General features: G+C 35.5%; 1 protein-coding gene across 6 annotated transcripts in view; it reads left to right on the forward strand.

The window, feature by feature from the left end:
* The window catches only part of KCNH7 (potassium voltage-gated channel subfamily H member 7), a 213779-nt gene that overhangs the window by 186555 nt on the left and 5149 nt on the right, over nt 1-22075 (forward strand). For all 6 annotated transcript variants that reach the window (XM_033064838.2, XM_033064840.2, XM_033064839.2 and 3 more), the window contains 4 exons: nt 1956-2161; nt 4666-4765; nt 16333-16596; nt 21353-21518. In XM_033064838.2, the coding sequence (XP_032920729.1) occupies nt 1956-2161; nt 4666-4765; nt 16333-16596; nt 21353-21518 (736 nt within the window). The remainder of the gene's footprint in view (nt 1-1955; nt 2162-4665; nt 4766-16332; nt 16597-21352; nt 21519-22075) is intronic.

Consider the following 22075-nt stretch of genomic DNA (forward strand, 5'->3'; position numbering starts at 1 on the left):
GCACAGCTGCATCCAAAAGAAACTGAGCCCACATCTGTTGTATGATCCATGAGGTAGGAATCTGCCTATAGCTGGCTCCAGTCATTGAGTCTGTAGTATTCTGAAGAATCTGTAGAAAAAGAATAGATTATATAAAGGAAAATTACTCTGCATTGAAATCACTCATAAACCTAACAAATTTTATCTATAATTATCCAAATATTTTTAGTTAATGCCTCTTTCTAAAAAACCTGCATACAGAAATGGACATAAAAATCACTCTTTCCTTTTTGTTCTTGTCAACAGAGTAGTCCAACAGAGTGGACTACTCTGTACTAGTGAAAATTTCAATGGATGAAGTATTGCAGCATCATCAAAGAAATCAAAGTGTTCTGAGAAATGTTGGGTTTCTCCCCAGATTTCCTCAAATCATCAGCACTGTCTCATGTGGATGAGTTAAGTTTCTGTCAACAGTAATTCTGCATCAAATACCTAGAAAACACAATGTCTCTGAAATCTACTATCTCTTTCAGCTTTGCAGACAAGATATAAAAATACTATAAAATAACTATGTCAATACTCTCATTGCAGAGAAGGTTTTATATGCCTTGAATAGGGACCTCTGAATTCATAAATATTTGGCACAGAAGGATTATATTGGCAAACCCTTGTTTTTTCACGGATTCCTGTTACATTTCATATTTTTGCCAATCTGTTACATCTAATGAACTGTGTTTAATGAAATAAAAGCAATAGGTTTTGCTCTGAATATATGAAGAGATGAAAAATGGTTCACTTTTGCTGCAAGTTTATTTCCGTAGTTAATCACCTTTATTGTTAAAACTGTGCTTTTTTTCCAGTATAAAATTATCTTACTTCAATTTCTTTCCATTGGTTCTTCCTGTACTTTCCTTCTCATATCCTAGAGGCATTGAATACCAAGTACTTTTTACTCTCTAAAGAGTATATGCAATATAATCAAGTTATCTCTTAATCTTCCCATGTTCAAGATCCCCACTGTGAATCAGCCCTTAAATTACCTTTTGCATTTTTTAGCTCAGTTTTCAACTTCCTTTTTAGAAAATAGAAAAACTCAAACTACTCTTAGTAACCTAATGTGAAAGGTACAAATGTTTAACAGAGACAAAAATCACCTCTGTATTCTTCTTTGCCAGTCTCTGTTTCTCCCTTGCTGTGATAACTATATACTACTTTCCACAAGTGTTTTCTTAGTTACTCCCCAATCCCATTTTGCAGGTAACCCTAAAACCCTTAGTTTAGAGCATATTTTCACTGGTTTATGGCTGCAGTTGTTTTGCATTGATGAAGTTTAGGTGCATTTTGGCAAAAATGAGCAATTAAATAGAGTGACGATCTTAGCAAACACCTATTGCAAATGTGTCAACATTGATTGGAAGAATTGTAATGGTATCAAAACAGAGGCATGTTTAAAGAGCTTCTTCAAAAGAACTCCTGCATCTTAGAAGCTTTGAATTCCCTGCAAAAAATATAAAAACTAAGTAATTTTCTACTAAAATATATTTAAAGTACAGTCAACTCCTTCATGAAATTCTTAACAAAATGATATTGCAGGCCAGACAAGTCCTGTACAGGACTGGACAATAGAAATTGCATCTTTGCCATCATAATATGATCAAAATTACAAAACAATGCTTTTAGAAGAAAGGGCAGAGGAACTTGTCTAAGCATGTTGTTTTGATGAAACTGAAGAAAAATTGTGATGAAACTTTCCCTTAGTCCAGTTATATACCCATGTATTTTCATTTATCTTAATAATTTCACTTTTAGTACTTAATAATACTGCTTTTTCTTCATATATGTGCAATGGGAACCTGACTGTATCACTTCATGTAAAACCAAGTATTCTATGCCTCTATCATAAAGAAACACATCATTCATTTTAATTACTTATTCATGTTTATAATAATAATCTCTGTTCAATTTTCTTTCTGCAGGGAAAAATGATATTTTTGGAGAGATGGTACATCTTTATGCAAAACCAGGAAAGTCAAATGCAGATGTGAGAGCTTTAACTTACTGTGACTTACATAAAATTCAGAGAGAAGATCTACTAGAAGTTTTGGATATGTACCCTGAATTTTCTGATCTCTTCCTCACCAATCTGGAACTAACTTTTAATCTGAGAGATGAAACTGCAAAGGTATATATAATAAGTGACTTTTCTTTCTTAATTTTGGGCCAAATCTGTCCCACAATAACAAAATGTGAAAATAGCATTTGAAAAACTAAGGTTAACAAAACGAAAATTTGAAATTCTATATTAAAAAAATATACTCACCTGATTGCTTTTACTAAAGTCAGTTAAACTCATCAGAAGTCAATGAAATTATTCAGATGATGTTAATCTAATAGGATTTGGTTCTATATTTAAATAGTATTAAGGTTTCACCCAGGGGGATTTTGCTAAAGCCATGGAAAATATGGTTTTATTAGATGACTACAGCCTAGGTCACCACAAGGGGAACTTTTGACACTAAATGTAATTGTACATCCATAAAATAAGGATAAATCAGATTATCCACATTCCTTCTGTGTCTAGCAATAGAAAATATTTAATTGCCTTTCAAATATAAATTGTTAATTCCCTTATCTTGGCATGCACTCTGCCTCCTAGGGGACTAAAAACTTACAAGGGACTTTTCAACTTTCACTCAGTCTTCAGATTTGCAGGCATTTCTTGGTCTCTTTTTCCCACAGTGGCTGTCCTAACTGTTCCCTTTTGCACAAATTATGTCTTCAGGAAAGTCAAAATATTACTGATGTTTCCTTATTTCAGACTGACAAGGTTAGTCTGACTTGGGAAAGAAAGTGCACATTTGGCCAAAGGGGGAGTGGGGAAATTCTCTTGCCCAGGTTGTGCTGCTGGGGCTAAAGGCTTCCCCAGAAGATTGTAGGTACCCCAGGTCACCAGGCAGGGACTACACTGCCCACACAATGACAGGTTTACATTTATAATTTCTGAGAGAATGCCATTTTGTGACATCCTTAAAGAAAAACAGAGGTTCAGTGAGAAGAAAATAACATAATTTGGCCTTGAAGGCCTTCTAAGAAAAAATGAGAAAAAGAACACTAAGTTTTGTGCTGTAAATCATAGGGACATCTTTGCTGATCAGGTGTGGATATTTATTTTTTAAAAACCTGTAACAAATACAACTTCTAACAAGAATTGTCACTTCATTTTATTATGACCCTTTTTTTAACAAAATATCATTCTGAAAATAAAACCCCAATTATATTCTTTTTTTCAGTCATGCCTTTGTATGTATTGAAAAGGTCATAACTATTAATTACATGTAAAATACAACACAATGAATGTATAGTCTAGTGATAAATTTAAGTTAAAACTGAGTGTCCATATATTTGAAAAATTTCTTGAGGATCATTTCACATTAATGATTTAAGTCTGAGAAATTATTTCTTGCAATTACATTCTCATCAATGTTTTATCATTATTTTTTCCTTAGTTCAGAGACAAGGAAGGCAGGAGAGGCTCAGCCATGCTTCTGAGATTGCAAAATCACAGTTTTTCTCTAGCAGTTCTACTGTCTTTGCAATCCAGAAAATTATCCCCCAAAAGAAGCATTCAGCACATTCTCATTTTCAAAACATCGCTCAGATCTAAATTTGTTACCAGAATACTAAGTCCTTCTGCCTCAAGTTCTGCTCCTGCCCTCCTATTTGTATAAAAGTACCTTTTTCTTCCTGCAGTTATTCTACCAGTGGGCCACCACTGAAGCACGTTACTTGCCAGGTTTACAACGAAGGGAATAGAGAAAAATGTAAACACCTCTCAGCTCCTCTCTGCCCTTCTCCCACATGCAAATCTGCTTACTTGAGTGGTATAGGAAACCTCACTAGGTCAGGGAAGGGGAGAAGGCTGAAGCCAATGCCAAGGGCATGTACACGAAGATCAAGAGTGGTGTTATATTTGCTAATTTGTAAATTTCTTACAGTAGAAAAAAGAAGAGTTAAATGCATCTTTTACCTGCTGAAAAAAAAAAAAAAAAAAACCACTGCAATCTTCTTAAGATGGATAGAAAAAAACAACATTGTGTTCTGGTACAGAAATAAGTATCTGAATGATCTAAATCTGATAACGAGGAAGGGAGGGTCTAGAAACATAAAATAATAGGTAAAGTGCCTGATGCTTGTCAGGCTTATATTTATTGTAAAATAAAACCTTTATAATTATTGCAAACTGTAACCTTTATAATCATTATCATCAGTTAAATATAAAAATAATTGCAATCAATTACCACTTTACTTCTTGAAATAGTATATATTCTGTTAGAGGTTATTTCTTTTGAATAATTTCTCTAAGGTTACATAAAACCAGATCTGTGCAAGTTCAGAGAAGCTGATAATACATGAACACATGTATTTCCATGTAAACTTATTATCAGGATAATTTTATTTCACCATTAGGTGCTGACAGTGTTAGTTTTACTCAATTTGCATAAACTTTTTTAATGTTAGCCTTGGGCAATTCCATTCATTAGCTGGTGATGGAGAGGCTGATGTAGACTGACTTTAATATTGCCTATTTTAAAGCTTGAACATGATTAACAGTCAATCACCTATTGCAAGTCTGCCATCTTTAGATGGGACTAATCTGTCATTTTATTTCATATTTCATTAATCAAGTCTGACCTCGTAATAAGATCACAAACTACCAATGATACAGATGGAGATAACTGCAAACTACGAAGACGGAAATTGTCCTTCCAAAGTGAAATAGAGAAAGGTAATTAACTTCATTTCTTACACTGGACAGCACTACCTCATTATTCATTGGTATTTCATTTGGTAACGCTGGGTACATCAGGGCCCCATGTCGGCTGTTACTGGAGCAGCCCTTGAGAATCCAGCTGGGCAGCAAAACTACTCTGTGCATTAACCCTTACATGCTTCTGTAAAACTAGATATATGTTTCACCCTTCCATGACTTCACATCTATCTGTGAAAAGCTGTTCCAACATTAACCTGTCTTATTGCCTTTGAGACATGCATATATATATGTATATTATCTCTTAATGTCTGTTTTCTGAGCCACCATGTTTTAAATTGTGTGGCTTCTTAGTCTGTGGATAATTTTATCTCCTCAGCAAAGTGCTTTGTTGAATTTGATGCTAGGTAGTGTTTCTCCCTGGAACTGAAATATTTTTAAAATTTTAATATTTCAGGACAGTGTGCATTCACCACAGTCTGATTTTGGTCCATGTGGTAATGTGTAAAATGTTCTGGCAAAAGTTTAGGTAATATTTTAATGTGCTTACATTCACATTAGTGGCTTTTAGGAGTAAACCTAATGAAGGAAAAATTCAGTGAAACATTTAACTTTTTCACCAGTATTTAGTATTGCTAAATGCCAGGAACTGTAGACAGTAGCTCTGGTCAGACAGGAGCAGTAATGAAGACAGATAAGCTGATACTGATAGGATTTTTGTGTTCATGTAGGAAAAACACAATTCCTTGAATACCATTACACTTTTATGGTTGAATGGTTTGTCTGACTAATTACTGTTTCTGTTATGCCTGTCTTTCACAGTCTGCAGTTAAACCTCAGTCCTAAATGCAGCATAATACCAAATTATACAGTAGCAGAGTAGCTGATAATAAATGGGAACAGCTTAAATATCCATAGCAGGTATAATGCTTGATGAAGAGACTTAAATCCAGAGTGTGGCTATTCAGAACAATGACATTCCTGTTCGATCAAAGAAGCATCTTTAGGGCAAGAAGCCAAGACTGACAACAAATCTGTCAGGAAAATGTCCCCATGAAATATTCAATCTGCTCTTCACAAAGAATCTGTTGACAGACATACTTTGCCTGACTAACCTTCACATTTCTTATGAGAAAACATATGCTGCTACCTAGACAAGATGGAAGTGATCTTTTATGTTGTGCCTGCTGTAGAATTACAAATAGGTTACTCAGGTGTCGGTGAGGTTCCAAGGCTTTTATGGTTCTTGCCCAATCAATTACACTGAACATTCTCTTTGAAACATCCATTTGCATTACTTTTGATAGAATATAATTTCCCACAGTTTTTCTCTGAAAAAATTACTTGCACCATTGGGGAAGAAGAGGCAAGACTGGAAAGCTCCTTAGTCCTGGCAATGATTGTGCAGCAGCTGGGTAGTATCTGGGTTAGGCAGAAGTGAGGTACAGTGGAAGTCCATCTGAGGAGAAGATGGAAGACGTAGGAGTCCTTTGCCAAGTACTGAGTACACTTTTGGCCCAGTGGCTTACTGCCCCTCTCTGGTCTCTTTTCAGATTCTCTATGTGTTCCCATGGCCACAGTAGACACCTCATAGTCATAGATCTTCAGTGTTTCTTTTCTGTGGCCCTTCCCACATCCTCTATGAGATTGTAGCTACTGCTGGTTTGTAAAGTAACGTTCTATTGGTTTCAACCCTTTATGTGTAGGAGGGAGTGGCATCTTATTTTGATCCAGCATAGTCAGTCTGTATAATAAATATTTGGGGATGATCCTGCAGAGTTTTTCAGAACTGGAAAAGACAGAGTTTCTGAACAAACAGCTGGAAAATGCATTTCTGGCCACAATATGCCAAAAGATAAAAAATACGTGTTGTATGAAAATCATGTTTTTATTTCAGGACTAATGTTTGGACAGGATAGAGACTCCCAGAATTCTCACAGTTATATTTTGATATTTTATTTTACAATTATTATAGGCATGCTTATTAAATGCTCTTCTTGCTGGCATTTTTTACCTACAGCTGTTGACCTACTAGCATATTATGCAGCTTGAAATTTATTTTTTTCCATCTTTAGTGTGATCATCATGTTTTCTCTGTTTTGGAGTGCTAAAAATGGGATTGTGTTATCTCAGCCTTTAGTTTGTGCTAGCCTGATTTGGACCTTGTTGCCATGGTAACGCTTCCTTCATGAGTTTTAGCAGGGGTTAAATAAAATCAACACAGCTCTCTTCTATGCATCTGCAGTTAGTACCTCTGGTTCTCCAATTCCACACAAGACCTTCTCACTCCCCATATACATAATTCCATCATTTCTGTCCTGTGTCAACAAAAACTGATCTTAACTAGTAAGGCTAATAAGCGCTCTGTCACAGTGTCATTTTAGAGGCCACAAGAGTATCTGAGGGACCAGCTTTTTCTCTGGCTTCTTGAATTGGTTGCAGTACCGGAAGAGGTTCCCTGCAAAAATTAATGTACACTCCACATAGCAGCTTACTCTTACTCCCACCCTAAAGAAATTCACTGCATGTCTTTCAGAATAATGGGTGGTAGTCCTTGCACAGGTGCAGGTGCAGACTTAGCCAGTTGCCATAGATGCTTGACAGTCAGCCAAGAAACTCTCTGAGACTGCTTAAAATTAGCAGCATTCCTGCCTGGCAGCTCCAAACAAAGCTCTCAGCTGGGTGGCAAGTTAGCCTCCTGCTGAAAACTTCGCGACAATGAGCTGCTCCATCTATACTCAGTTGTCATTTTTAGCAGTGCAGAATGCAATTCTTTCTTGCTCATTTCTCATTTACTTCTAGCAGTTATGTGCGAGTTTGCTAATTTCAAGGGAGCTACATTCAGGCAAGAACTTTCTTTTGTTCTGCTCATTCTGAGTGCAGTTTTATAATCCCGTGCTGAATAGGGCATTTCTAGAGTTGTTTATATCAATACAAAATAAATATATAGGTGGAAAATGCACAGTGTAAGGAGACACAGAAAACCTGAAAATTTGGGGCTTTGAAAAGACTGTTCTGAAGTTCAAGCATTATCACTTATGCTAACAACTTTTTAAACTTTTCGTTAATTTTGGCACTAAAATCTTAACCTTCTTGGGACTGTTCTAGTGAAAGCTGACCCAGGAAAATTATAACAAGAAAATTTTAGTTGCATGGATGTGATTTTAAGTGGTCACTAAACAAAGTTTTCACAGATTCTTGTTACCCTGGGGCTTGTAATTGCCCACATCAACACACACTGTATCAAGTGGGATATAAAATACATTTTGCTTCATTCTTAAAATATTGTTAACTAGTAAACTTATATATTGCTTAATTTTAATTTGAAGAGTTATGTTTCCTGGTCAGACTTTTCAAAAACTGTCTACTGATCAATTCTCAAAGTAAGCACAAAAACCAGAATTCTAATAAACTTCCAACTGAATCTTGATTAATGTAACTACCTTAAGTATGCATTGATTTTAGGTGTTTTTCAGGCTAAACCAAACCATATTAACACAGTTTTATTACTCAAAGTATCTAGAGTCCATGGTTCTTGATTTAGCTATAGAAGACAAGGAAACATTTCGGGAACTGATTCTCCAGCCTGAAACTTTGGAGTACTAAGAGAATGGGGAAACAGCCCTGCCCTGTTATTTCCCATTCTTGTCCCCTCTCCCAGCTTACTTATCTAAATGCTTACTTTATTAATAGATGATCAGCCAAGCACTGTACCATGTCCCCAGAAGGAAAGTCAGGTAAGAATGTGGAGAAAAACTGAAGCTCTTACTTAACTGTGTTAAACTGATAGTAATTTAGTGAGAAAATTCCACCAGAGTGTTAGGTCATTAAACAGCCAGGAAACAGCTAATGTGTTGGCAGGCAGCATATGGCTGGAAGCAAGACCTCATGTCCCCAAAATCTTACCTAATCATGGAACATTTAGCAAAAAAGTACCTGGTCATGAGAGAGACCACCAGAGCAGTGTTCCATCTGCTCCTATTAAGTGTTACTGCTGCTACCACAGTGACTAGCAGCCACCTCAGGGAGCTTCTGCAGTAGAGTCTTATTTCCAGGAGTTACTCCCAAAAAGGCTGTTTCCAAAGGCCAAATCTGATCAAAATGTTGTGTGCAGTCACACATATCCATAGCTATCCTTTGAAAAAAGAATAATAATAGTACTGTGGTGAAATTCCTTGTAAAAGATAAGAGATAACTGTTTTGGTCTATGCCCTGAATCCATTCTGAGATGCATTGCTTGCTACAATTCTTCATTTCTGATTGTTTTTATGTATAGCATTATTTCCTGAAATATAAATTAGTAATTTTCTTTCCATCATTATCTGTTTAGCACTAAAGTTGACACGTACACAGACAAAACAAAGAAAATTGAGATGGAGGGTTGTCACAAAACAATAAATGAAGGACTTCATATTTCCTTGACCTTTGAAATTCTTGGCTTTTTAAATGTGTCTCTAATTCAGTTATTCAAAAACTGGCTCTTTTCATAAGCCCTTTCAAAAATAGGGACATGGATCCTTATGGAAAAGTCCATAAGGACTTCAGTCATTCATGATGGGGGCAGGTTTCAGTATCTTCTGCTGTTACCTATTTCCAAAATCACCCAAACTTTAACAGCTCAAAGACAAGACAGCAAAGGACACATTAGCTTACCAAACTCTCATATGCAGCACTGATACAGAACAGTAATTCAAACTCTCTGCAGTGCAGTTCATTTCCTCCACCATCACTATTGAATCTACTGGAACCTTTCAGCCAAATTGCCAGAAATCCTATAACAATGGAATCTCACTAGTTTATATATCTATATATACATCCAGCTTTTTCTGTCATATCTATCCATAATAGACTTAGGATCTCCAAAATTATGAACAAAATTGGAATTAAACAAATCCTCCATCACTAAAAACAATCACAGAAAAAATTTTAAACCTTTTTACTACTGAAAGAGCAAATGTTTTAGCTTTCCCAAAATACTTCCAGCAACCTACTTTTCTCAGGATTAGGCATCTTCCTGCAGAGTTACTAGACAGACGACATTTTTCCTTGGTGTTAGTCAAATACCACACACATATCTGACAGCACATTTTTAAGAAGGGGGTCCTAAAGATAGGTGGGGTATTTGTAGAGAACTATAATGATTAGAAGTGAGGAAGAAGGAGGGAAACAAGCATGTGCTGAAGAGTGCAAGAATTTCCACAGCTCAGGTTTCAGGAGCCACTGTCTTTGGTATTGTTTAAAATTTTTAGGTCTGACAGGTCTACAGACCTGTAATTGAAGGTGCTGAAGCAGGACATCTAGGTACACAAATTCAAGTTCCTGGTGGAACTTCAGACAAATTCTTTCTACTGTTTTAAGAAATGTCACAGGATATGCATGTGCACCTTTAAGATCTCTTGTCTCTGCCACGTTCTGAAAATGGCCAAGCTTTGACATAACTGCATGTGTTTCAAAAGATTTTTTTTAAGAAAAAAACCTCTGATAGAAACTATGCATACTTAGTTGTTCTTTGTTTCACTTTAGTTCTGCTGGGTATTATACTGTAGAAAGGCATAACTATAATGTGATGTTCACAGAAGGAGAAATTGTAGTCATGTAGCCATGATGTATTCTAGTCTTATCACAAAAATGTGGTGCTCTTAATAAATTAAATTTTTAATGAATATGTGATGGCTTCAGGGTTCATTACTTTGCTTTCTTAAATTTCTAAACTGTATAATCTGTGGTCCTCAAATTTGAAGAAATATCTGTATCACTGAATAGGCACTGAGTTCCTTACCTCTAGAACTGGTTATAACTAAAAAGCTGCAGACATACCTTTCAACTTTTAAAAGTGAATTGCAGTGCAACTATCCATCAGAATACTATGTGATTATTTAGATTGCCAAAAGAAAATAAAGTGTGTGTAAAAGACATTTTATGTTAATTGCCTCATTGTACTAAGTATTATTGCTATATGTGATATACAAATTGTTTTCCTTTAAGGCTAAGACCCTTACTATGAAAAATGCACTGCAGATTTTTAACAGTTCAGTTTGTTTTCAGAGCTTTAGGGCCAATTACTTCTCCATATCAATTTTTATTTTTCTAGATAAGATAATTTGGAAAATATTTAGATCTGAGTTACTGAGGTTATCCAACAGACTGTACAAAGCTTTCAAACTATTTCACTTTTTTCTTGTGCACTGTATCTGTGATTTTTCCATACAGTTTTCATGCATTAAGACCTGTCCAAAAAGTAGGTAATTAGACATTTTGTAAACTTGAACAGTGCCATAATCACAATGATATTTCACCAAGAAGCAAGAAAAACCTCTAGAGACACCAGTTTATGCTTTCTTATCATTAGAAGTTATCACTTATAAGATTTTATGGTTTTACTTTCCTTAATTTTTTTTTCTTTTTTTCCCCTACTATTTTGTCCTCAGGGATGCATTGGTCATATGTAGATGTTGGAGCAAGCTATATTTTCAGCAGGCACTCAAAAATGTTTTGAGCAGGCAACAGTTCTCAGTTTACCTGATCACCAGTCATGACCTAAGATGATCAGGACAAATTGAACAGACAAATTTCTGTTCAACTGAAAAGTGGTAGAATGCTTTGTTCAAGTTGTTAGTCTTCTAGAACAGACTTTCAGATGACCTCTGCTGGAACATGTTCCTTGTCAGAACATGAGTTAAGACTGGCTTTGACAAACATCCAGATTTCACATGTCAGAACTCTAAGGCCAAGTTGATTCTGAGACAAGAGCTCAAGCAAGGTTCATTCTTAGGTTTGTTTAAGTGAATTCAGCATAAGTTATAATACTTTCTGAAACATCAGAAAGGTCAGGGTTAAATATCTCTACAGACAAGAGAAAAATCAGTTTTCAGACAAATTTCCTGGTACTGAAGGAGGAGTAGCTCTTATTTCAAATGCTGCATGAAAAATCAACTGCTGAATTTTACCTGTCACTAATCATACATTTGTAAAGATTATGCGGATCATGTCCTTCTCCCAGTGGAAGATAAATCCATGGAAGTTCCTTATACTGTTTACCATAAGACTGTTTACAAAGGAATAAAAATTATTTAACTTCGTTCTTTTGGTCTTAGATAAAGGAACAATATGGCAAAAAAAGTTCACTGTATCAATACTTAACTACTCTATGACCAGACAATGAGTTACTGTTCATTTTCCTGTGTATAAGCAGTCACCTTCCTCTTTTTTGATACTCTTCCTTTAGCCATTCAGAAGGCACTCAGCTATACCTAGCAATTTACTCCATACCAGTCACATTCAACTAAGTATGAAACAAACAGCAAGAAAAAACAATTGGGGGGCATTTTAATTAGCAGTTACATGATCCTAAACTCACTGATTGGCATTCTGTAAAGCAGTTCAGTCTGTGTACAGCTTGAGTAGAACTTCTCTGGAGTCATATATTGGTCCTGCTCCACAGTACCAGTACTTTTTGATATTAGATAAGTATTACGTATCACTTATGACATTCTTGCACCACTAAGTGAAAAGCAGAGATTACAGGAATTAGGATTCCCATTTTCCCTGACTGATTGTATGTTTTTCCCTATCTATATGATGGAAAACATAGGCATGGTTTGAACACCAGTATTCAAACTATTCATCAACAGCTTTTGATTTTTTGACATTTTGAAATTTTTTACTCTTTTAACCCTGTTTGTATTTAACCTATTGTGTGAAATGCTTGGTCAGACATTCCATTCAAAATACTTGGTTCCTGTGGTGAGCACACAAGGCACTTTTTTGCTCTCTGACAAGGTAACAGACATTTTGAAATTAAAGAACAGATAATAGTTATGGTGGCTAGCAAATACTTTGCTCTTACACAGAAACACAGATGACCACCACAGGAGTAGTTGTGGATATCACACAAGAAAGAGCTTGTAACAGCTGAACAAAAATACTTGCTGGGAATCTGAAGATCTCCAGACCTTCTGAGCCATTAAGCATCCTTCCATCCAAGTCACAGTGGGCATTTCTCCTTATCAAAGCATGCACCACAATATGGTGGGTTTTTTCAAAGGAAAAGGAAAATGACATTTCTGTTGAACAGATTTATAGTGGTACAGATAATGTTAATGATGAGCATTATCTGTATTATGGTTCAGAATATAAATTGGTGCCTGTGGGAGTGAGGAAGTCATTCACCTCATTTCCTGCACAAAATCAAATGTGTCTCAGCATATTGTGGGATTTTTTTATTGGATGGCTGAAAAGGGAGTAAAAATTTGCTTTTTTCTGAAACACTAGACTACATAGCTAGCTTGATTAATGATGACAAATTCCAGTTAATGAAATTACAGCAGTATTAAACAATGCTACTCCATAGGTAATATATTGCTGACACTTCCACCAATATTGTTTGCAGCACACTAATATATTAAGTGAAAATACCTCTAGATCATGCAGACTGGCACTACTTGAGTATTGCCAAATTTCAATACTGCAGACCATATCACACAAAAGAAACCTGTCAGACATCTGGTAACAATCCCATGAAGTAGGATTTTAATGCCTGTGTTTCTGTGATATAGCTCTGTGATCCAGACTTGGGACAAGCCCATTTTTTCCCTTCCTTTGCCCATGCATGCACAAAAAGCAGGACACAAACCTTCTGATAATTACTTTGAAGATTTTAGAATTTCCAGATGGCAAATGTCAGAGGACATTGATTGTAAACTTGGCAGGCACCCAAAACACATAACAGGCTGAAACAGTCCCATAAAGAGTTTAAATGATGTTTGTACATTTTGGTAAAGCAGGAAGTTATGAAAATAATCATCTTCAGTAAAACAGTTTCTAGCTGTTTCAGAATCACAAGGTGAAACTTGTCATACTGAAAAAGGCAATAGAAAACACTAGAACTGATGTGAGGGGAGGAGAGGAAGATGGGATTTAATGATTACATTTGGAAGAAGAACAGAAAGGGATAAATAAAATTTTTAAAACACTTTTCTGTGTGGCAGAAAGTGAACATCCATACATACACAAATAGAAAAGTCTTCTCTTCTGGAAAATCCATTCCAAACCAACGACTGAATTTCATTACAAAAGGAATGAGAAACTGGAGAAATTCACATTCTGAAAAAAGTCCTAGCAATCTATTACATGTGACTTACTTTCCACTGAGCTGCAGAGGCACTGCTAAGGTGTTGAGCAGAAGTACAGATCTTCCTAAAGAGTCAATAAAAGAGAGTAATTTCTATTTTAATTCATGTCTAGGTGCAAAGTATCACAAGATTATCCTTCAGAGAGGAGAATCTTTAGCATTAAATAGGAGCCTCTTAATAGCAAAACAACTTTTGACTCTGAGCATAGCCAGATGCCTAGAAGATAAAGCAATGGCAGCAAAGCCAAAGATGTCCGTTTTGAAATAGATCAGCTGATAAACAAATCTTCCTAATTTCAATAGGCAGGAGCCTACATTCAACAGATCTCTGCCTTCCTTCTCATGCCAGTGAGTTCATAATACTTGGACAGCATTTGGAAAATAATGTGTTCTGTTGTTCTAATATAGATGGAGACTAGATGCAGGGATATCAGTTGAATTACCCTGGGTTTATAGCAGTGTAATTATAAGCAGAATCTGGCTTCATGTTTCTAAATATTTTAATATTTTATGAATATAAGAGATAAGTCAGTATGCTATATTTCAGCTGCTAAACGATTTTTTTTCACTAGAGTCTCAATGACTCCTTCTTAAAATTAGTCCACTGCTTGATTTGTATTCCACAGAGTGCTCATTACAGCTGCCGTTAGTGCACAAAATCCCATGAACATATAAAATTACCCTAAAAATTGGTAATTTCAACCTTTCATTAGAACGTCTGTTTTCACATTTTCTGAAGAAGCTTTCTTTTGCTTTGTACTGTTTTGGAGATGGAATTGCTGAGAACATGTCACTTGAGTCTGAGCATCCCCCAAGAGCTTTACACTGCCAGTCCATTTGCAGTTGTTTTTACAATTTTGCAGCAATTGAGCATCACCAGTGTCACTTTGAGCCAGTAGTCTGCTTAACAAAAGCCCAGTAAAGTCACCTCAGTTTGGGGTTGTGTTAATTGCCCTTGGAGACTCTAGAGGGTGCAGGTACAGGAGGCCTGCTTTGCTATTGGGTTTATTTTACTTTGTTATTTGGTTTATTTTCTTTGCTGTTACCTGCCCTCACTGCTCACAGATTTCTGAACCCTTGAAGGGTGTTCTTTATAGATATTGCATTCTTTTTATGTGCAAAGACAATTAGATGAAGCCACAGTTTCATTTCCTTATAGTGACCAGAAAGCAGAGAAGAAGCCTAGGGAATATACAGCATGTTGGATTAGCCACTGCTGTAGGCTATAAAGACAACAGACATTCCAGAACTATGTTGATTAGTAATTAGCACAAAGCAGATGGGAAATCATGCTGTCTCCCCAGGAAGTTAATGCAAACTAGTTGCAGTATTTATATGATGTTGAGACTACCCTGCTAAAATGTGTTTTAAATAAATAGCAGAATTGAAATTATCTTGACGTTTCAGTTAAAAATAGGTAAAACCAAATATTGAATTAGAAATTAGCTTCAAGTTTGTGCTGAAAAGAGATCAAAACTTCTCTATATTAATAAATAATTATTTTAGGATTTAAATCCTATTTAATTTTTACAGTATGTTTTTAAAGATATCTGCTTTAAATCTCGGCTCACTTGCCATTTCTTTACAGAAGTAAATCTGCTGCTGGTCCCTATGAACCTTGACTATGATTAACGAAAAACTCATTCTCAACTTGACTGGTACACTGCTACCATATATAGCACAGAATGTTGTTTACTTTTGTTATTCAAAAGATTGGATGTTCAGATAATTGCAACTCTAAAGGCTAAGGAATTTGGGCTACTTTGCAAAGGTGTTTTGAGGTGATCCCATAAGTCAGACTAGGAACTCCCTGCTTTTATTTCTGTCTACCATATCAATCCTGTAATAAATGTGGAGAAATATACTGTCTGGTATGGGGGGCGCAGAAATTTTGGGGAGGAGTTGTTGAATAATAGATATGCCTCTTATGGGAAAAGAATAATCAACAAATATGCTTTCATGTGGGAATAACTTAAACAAGTATTTCTGATACCAACTCTAACATACATGACTGTTAGCCTGTCAAGACTGTAATAAATTCCCAAAATAAGAGAAATTGGAAGACAGGATGAAATATTTCATATTTTGTAAACTTTGGAATATAACGCTTCCTCAAATTTTATCCACGCTTAAAAAAAAGAAAAAAAAAGTACACATGACGGTTGTGTTGGATAAAGCCTTTGTTGTTTTGATACAAACAAGTTTTGCAAAACAAGTTATGGTTTATAGACTATGAATCCTTACTACATACATACAAATGTCTTCCAGGACTTCGAAAGAAGTATAAAACTACTCTAATAGAAGAATACAAAAAAAGCTTTAAAGTATTTTTTTTCCTAATAGACAGTCAACTTGCTACCTGATATAAGAATCATGTCCATCCTCAGACCATAATAAACTAGAATAAACTTTCAAGAATTGCTTATTTTTGTATACAATTATTTCTCTTTCACAGATTACTTCAAAGAGAATGATCAGAGTGATCCTGAACCCTCAGGAGACAGTACCAGGTACTATCAGTCTATTAAGAAACATTTTGAGGAGAAAAAAAGTGGGTCATCATCTTTTGTGTCCTCCATTGAAGATGAGCAAAAACCCCTGTTCTCTGGGATAGCTGATTACCCATCCGTAACAGAGAAAACCACAGAGATGGACTTTGAAGAAATGGATCATGACAGAGAAGAAATTCTTACTGACAAAAGAAGCAGTTCTTGCAAAGGTAATCCAGCTGTTCCTGTTTAGTAAAGTCTGAGTAGACATCTTTTCAGTCTGATTAACAAAAATAATTTCTGAATGGTTCTCTTGATTCTTTACATAATATACTCCAAAAAGCTTACGAAGAAGTATCTTAAATCCAAAATATCATCATTTTTCAAGAGGATTAATATAGTTAAAATCATTGCGAACTGGATTACAGTTCTGTGGGACTGGCTTGTAGAAGCTCCAAAAGATCATTCTAGGTTTTGCTACAGATCATCTTGTAACTGAACTACTTAAGTAATTTAAGCAAAATTTTCCACTGGTGTTGGACTTCACTGAGTGCCTCTTGATGATATCTGCACTCAAAGCAGTACAGCATCTCCCAAAGGGTATTTGACGTGCCAGGGTTGGATGACAGTAAAAAATTAAAGATAATGAGAGCCAGACTAGCTAAACGGAGTCATAGTTGCACATGCACCAAATATGTTTTCAGATAACTAATTTTATTCACTGCATCGACAATGCACAACAAAAATTAAGTGAAAAAAATCATAATAGCTTGAAAAAATGCTATCCTGTCTTGTTGCATCTGTTGGTTAAAGGAGTGCCATTACACCACACAGAAAAAATTGTGACTTCTGTAAGTAACACACGAGAATAGAGATTTGACCTTTTGTGTATGACAAATGATCAGGAACTATTAAGCAATCTCAGATACTTTTACATAGAGTTAAATCACATAATTAAAATTACATCTAATATACTAAAATATTAATTTTCTCAGTGATGTGAAAGGAAATTAATGAAAAACCCTGTATTAATATACGATTTAAATATCACTGCAAGTTCATTTTTAATTCGTTCAGTCTGAAGGGAAGAATTACATATTTATTGTTTAATGCTGTTTTCCTCAAGGGTTTCCATTGAGACAATTTAACCATGTAACCATCATTCAATAAACTTTAGGCTTTTAGGCTATCATTTGAAATAAACATGATTAATCAGACCACAAAATGATTTTAACATCTCAGAGGTAAGAATATGTGAATTCTGGTCTCTTCAAGGTCCTATAAATCTGCACCACATAAACTTGTTGCATACGTACTGCAATTGGAAACCTCTCCTTTCCCCTACTAATAGCCAGAAATGTGTCCTTGCAGCTATAGCAACATTTTCCAAGGCAACCTATTGCAGATTTTATTTGAGCTAAATTTAGCATATCTAAAGGTTACATATTTTGTTTAAGACCGCATTCTTTTCCCCACTTTGTAATTTAACACTTCTAGTAATGTTATGCAAGGTAATGAACTTTCTTGCAAAAAAAAAAAATATAAAACCTTCAAGGTCAATACAATTAGCTTTTCCTGATATATGTTTTAAACTAAATTCTTGCTTCTGCTATTAGAGATTGATTATAACTTTTCACAAGAGTAGTTACAAACACATTGTGGAAAAACTGCTTTTATGTATCCTCATATATTATGGTATCTTATAAATCTTGGATACAAATGCACTTCTATAAAGCTAGTCCAACTCATTACCACTGTGACTGATACATATTTAATTATTATTACTTTGTTTGAAGGTTTGGTCATTACTTCAATGAATGGAAAGATCATTAATAATGTATTTTATAATTTGTCAGAAACAGTATAAACATCTCTCTCATAATCCTAGAATGCACCTTTTAACTTTTGAACATATGGCTCTTTTGTGAAGACCTGAGAATTTTTCTGTAATTGTTAACTCTATGTTATTTATTTATTTATTATTTATTTATTTATTTATTTATTAATTTATTTATTTATTATTTTCACTTGGTCATTATTTGGGCTAAAAGACTGGTTCTTCAATTCTTCTGGTGAAGCAAGTTATAAATTTATTGACTCAGTTCTCAGTCTAAGATTCTTCAAGCCCTGGAAGACCAGAGTTGGTAATAAAGTTGTAGCTGCTGATGGGCTTTTCTGGGGTTACTAATGAATATGGAATACCTGAAAAGACACTTAGATGAGTAAAACACCATATTTTATAGAGTATTAACTTGTTTATGGTGTGTGAATTTATTTTGTCATTGCAGTGCCAAATTATTTGCTTTGTCACAAATTAAGTGTTTATTACAATAGTCTCCAAATAGATATTCTGGGACAAAAAACAACTGTGATTTCCCTGGGATAATCCATGGCATTGAAAATCTGTGATTTTACTGAATGACTTATTTTGTAGAATAACCAACATCTTTTTTTTACAACACCCATGTTTTTACAGGACATTAAAAAGCAGTGAAATACTCTTCAAATTCACTGGTTATAAGTCTGCTGGATTTACAAAATCCATTGCACCTAAACTCATTATTTGAAACTTTACCCCTCAATTTTTGATAGTATGCTCCATTCAGTTTGCTGAGAGATTTCCAGCTTTTCCTTGGACACTGCAAATTGTGCCATGTCTGCCTCCTAAAACCACATTACATGCTTCTGTGACACCCTTTATCTCTCTCTTTCTGGCTTTAGTTCTTGAGAAGCAGAACAGGTTTCTGAGTAGCCAAGATGAAATCTCTTTCTTCTTCCTTCTGCCCAGTGCCTGAAATCAGTTATAGGTCGTCACATGAAATTCAAACACTCTGTACAGCTCCGGGAAACCTTCTACCACTTGCTAACCAAAGATCAGATAATGCAATAACTACCTTTGTCTGATAAAAACAACAGAAAAAAAAAAAAAAAAAAAGAGAAGAGAGTCTCCCCTTACACACTTGAAATCATGTAGTGAGAGCTCCCCTTCCTGGCTAAATCCACTTGAAATACTGAATCTGAATGGGAACTTTTTTTTTTTTCCTTTACTTAGAGAAACACTGCTCAAAGACATGTTTGAAAAGGATTAGCTATTAGCATTTGGACAAAGCTCTTACATGTCACCTACACTGTGGGATTTTTTCTCTTCTCTTTGAAACATGGTTCTAGCTGCTATGGTTGCTTAGAAAAATTTCACAAGTGTGAAATGAATGTAACCTATGCTGAGTTAACAGCATGCAGTGCCAGGAGAAGTGTAAGGAAAAACTCTGAGCAAAACATTCAGAGACTGACGGGGGATTCAAATCCAACTGCAGGTGCCTTATAAGCAGTCAAGGATTTTGCCCAGCTGTATGCTGAAGGAGCAGCCTGGGTGCAATAAGAACTTTAATATGTTCTATAACTTCATGTAATTAAATAATTACAAATACAGCTCTAATGGGAATAGTATTGAGCAGATGTTAAAAATTAAACAGTCTTTTTTAATCACATCAAAGAAGAATGAGTGATTCTGACCAATTTTGACTGTTTGCATGACAGATTAACTCAAAGTAAACAAAGGCCATGGGGGGCAGGGTGAGCTGTAGAAAAAGCACAGTTCAACCGAAGTACGTCAACTGTAGGCCCTGCAAAGGTCACAGCAAGATCTTCATTCTACACTTGATAAGTGCAACAAGTATATTTGATAATAATTGATGTGTATCCTTTCAACAGCTTGGTGAACAGGAGAAATGGCATAGAGCCAAGAATGCAAAGTAATTAATAAATTGACAGATGGGTAAATTAAGTAAACTGAGAGAGGAAAGAGAAATAGCCCAAACCAAAAGTCCAAGCAAAAGGAAAGTTTCCCTGAGCTCTGTTTGGTAGTCATGTGCAATGTTTGGTCACGGACTTCCAAGTATTGGGAGGGTCAACCTGGATAAAATTTGGGCACAGCAGTTATAGGGTGAGACTTGGAATAATCTTTTTTTTTTTTTTTTTTTTTTACAAAGGGCTGGAGGTAAAGAAATAAATATAAATTACTCATATAACAAGTGGTTTTAGATACTTCATGTTTACCATGAAGCTTTATTTAATATCAAAGTGATCTCTGGCTGACCCAGAAATTCTGAATATTTCATTCTTTTAGGAGTCTGAAATCATGAAACAAAACAAACAGGCACCTTTCACCCCACAGCACCGTAAGAGTTTGAGAGAAGTGCTTTACACAGTGATATATGGATTGTGTGGGAGAGTAGTGATGCTAAAAGCTACAACAAAGAAATCCATTTCCTTTATGAGAATAATAAGCAGTACCCTTTTGTGAGCTGCATGAGCTGCATTGGATGGCCCTTGTCTCAGAGAAAACATTACACTTCACCAACCTAAGACAAGTAGTGCTGCAGTAATGGGTAAGAAAGGCAGCTCCCTGAGGCCTGGCACTTTCTCTAGAGGGGACATTCCAATGCACTGTACCACATGCCCAGTGCTGCAAATTCCTCACAGCAAATCCTTCTTTTACACCAAAGAGTTAAGTAGTGCATACACTTCAATAGTACATTCAAGGGCAAGAAAAGGCATCTTAGGCCTCTGAAGTACACTGTCAAAGACATTCAAGTACATCAGTTAACACCTTTAGGTTAAAACAAGAATTTCTATTTTAAATTAATAAAAAATTACTAAAAAAACACTTTGAGAAAATTTGAGATCCATTTGTAAAATAATAAAAATAAAACTAAAGGGAAGCCATTCAGTGGCAGAACTCTGATGATGCTGACTAGAAAAAGCTGCTTGTTTGTCTGCAGCTTCAAAATGTATGTATGTATTTGACCACTTTTATCTTTCCTTAAGGAGTGGTAAGGAACAAAGATGTTCAGTCAATGTGCCTATGTACCAATTTAACTATCAAAGTTTTGAGAAACTGAGTAAGTGGGATGCTTGAGAAGTGCCAACCCCTCTCTAACTCTATGTATAATATCTATACTTTTGTACATTTTGGTTTTTCGTCAGACATCAACAAAAGAAACTGGGAACAGGAGAACATCCAGGAGTACCAGGACTCCCCAGTTCAACCAGCATTATCCCATGTTACATGGGGAATCTGTGAAACTGAAAGTGATTTTATATACGGGGAAGTGGAGAATCGATTAGATTTACTTCAAGAACAACTCAACAGGTAAAAATAGAGAAAAAAACTATGCGTGAAAGAGTACATAATACAACTGATACTGATGATGCTACAGGAGGAATGAGTTCGTGCAAGAAGTTCCCAAAAGCATTCAGATCTTTAGAGGCTCAAAAGTACAAAAATATGCCTGATGGAAATATCACTTTTTTCTCTGAATGTATTCTGAGGAGGCTATATATCACCTAAGTTAGGCTCTCCAGAATCTTGAAAAAACCAATTCTGGGAAATCTGGGTACACTATTTTTAAACATTGCCAGAATATTCATGTATTTTACCTCTAGATATGTACATTAGCTACTCTGAATGGCTTGCAGTAGAGCCCTTTTTCTCACTGTTTTGGACCATCTTTTTAACCAAGGAGTTGTACTGAGACACCTCAAATTGTTAAATTTAAATCTCACCTCACCAAGAGTGCTGTTCCTAGACCATAGAAAGATCAAACAATTTGGGTTGGAAGGGATATTAATGATCACCTAGTTCTGACCCCAACTCAAAAGGGCAATTTTCAATATCTTCAAGATCTGAAGATCAAGATCTTCCTGGAG

Source organism: Catharus ustulatus, chromosome 7 (assembly GCF_009819885.2).
Source record: "Catharus ustulatus isolate bCatUst1 chromosome 7, bCatUst1.pri.v2, whole genome shotgun sequence".
In the NCBI taxonomy this organism is placed as follows: Eukaryota; Metazoa; Chordata; class Aves; order Passeriformes; family Turdidae; genus Catharus; species Catharus ustulatus.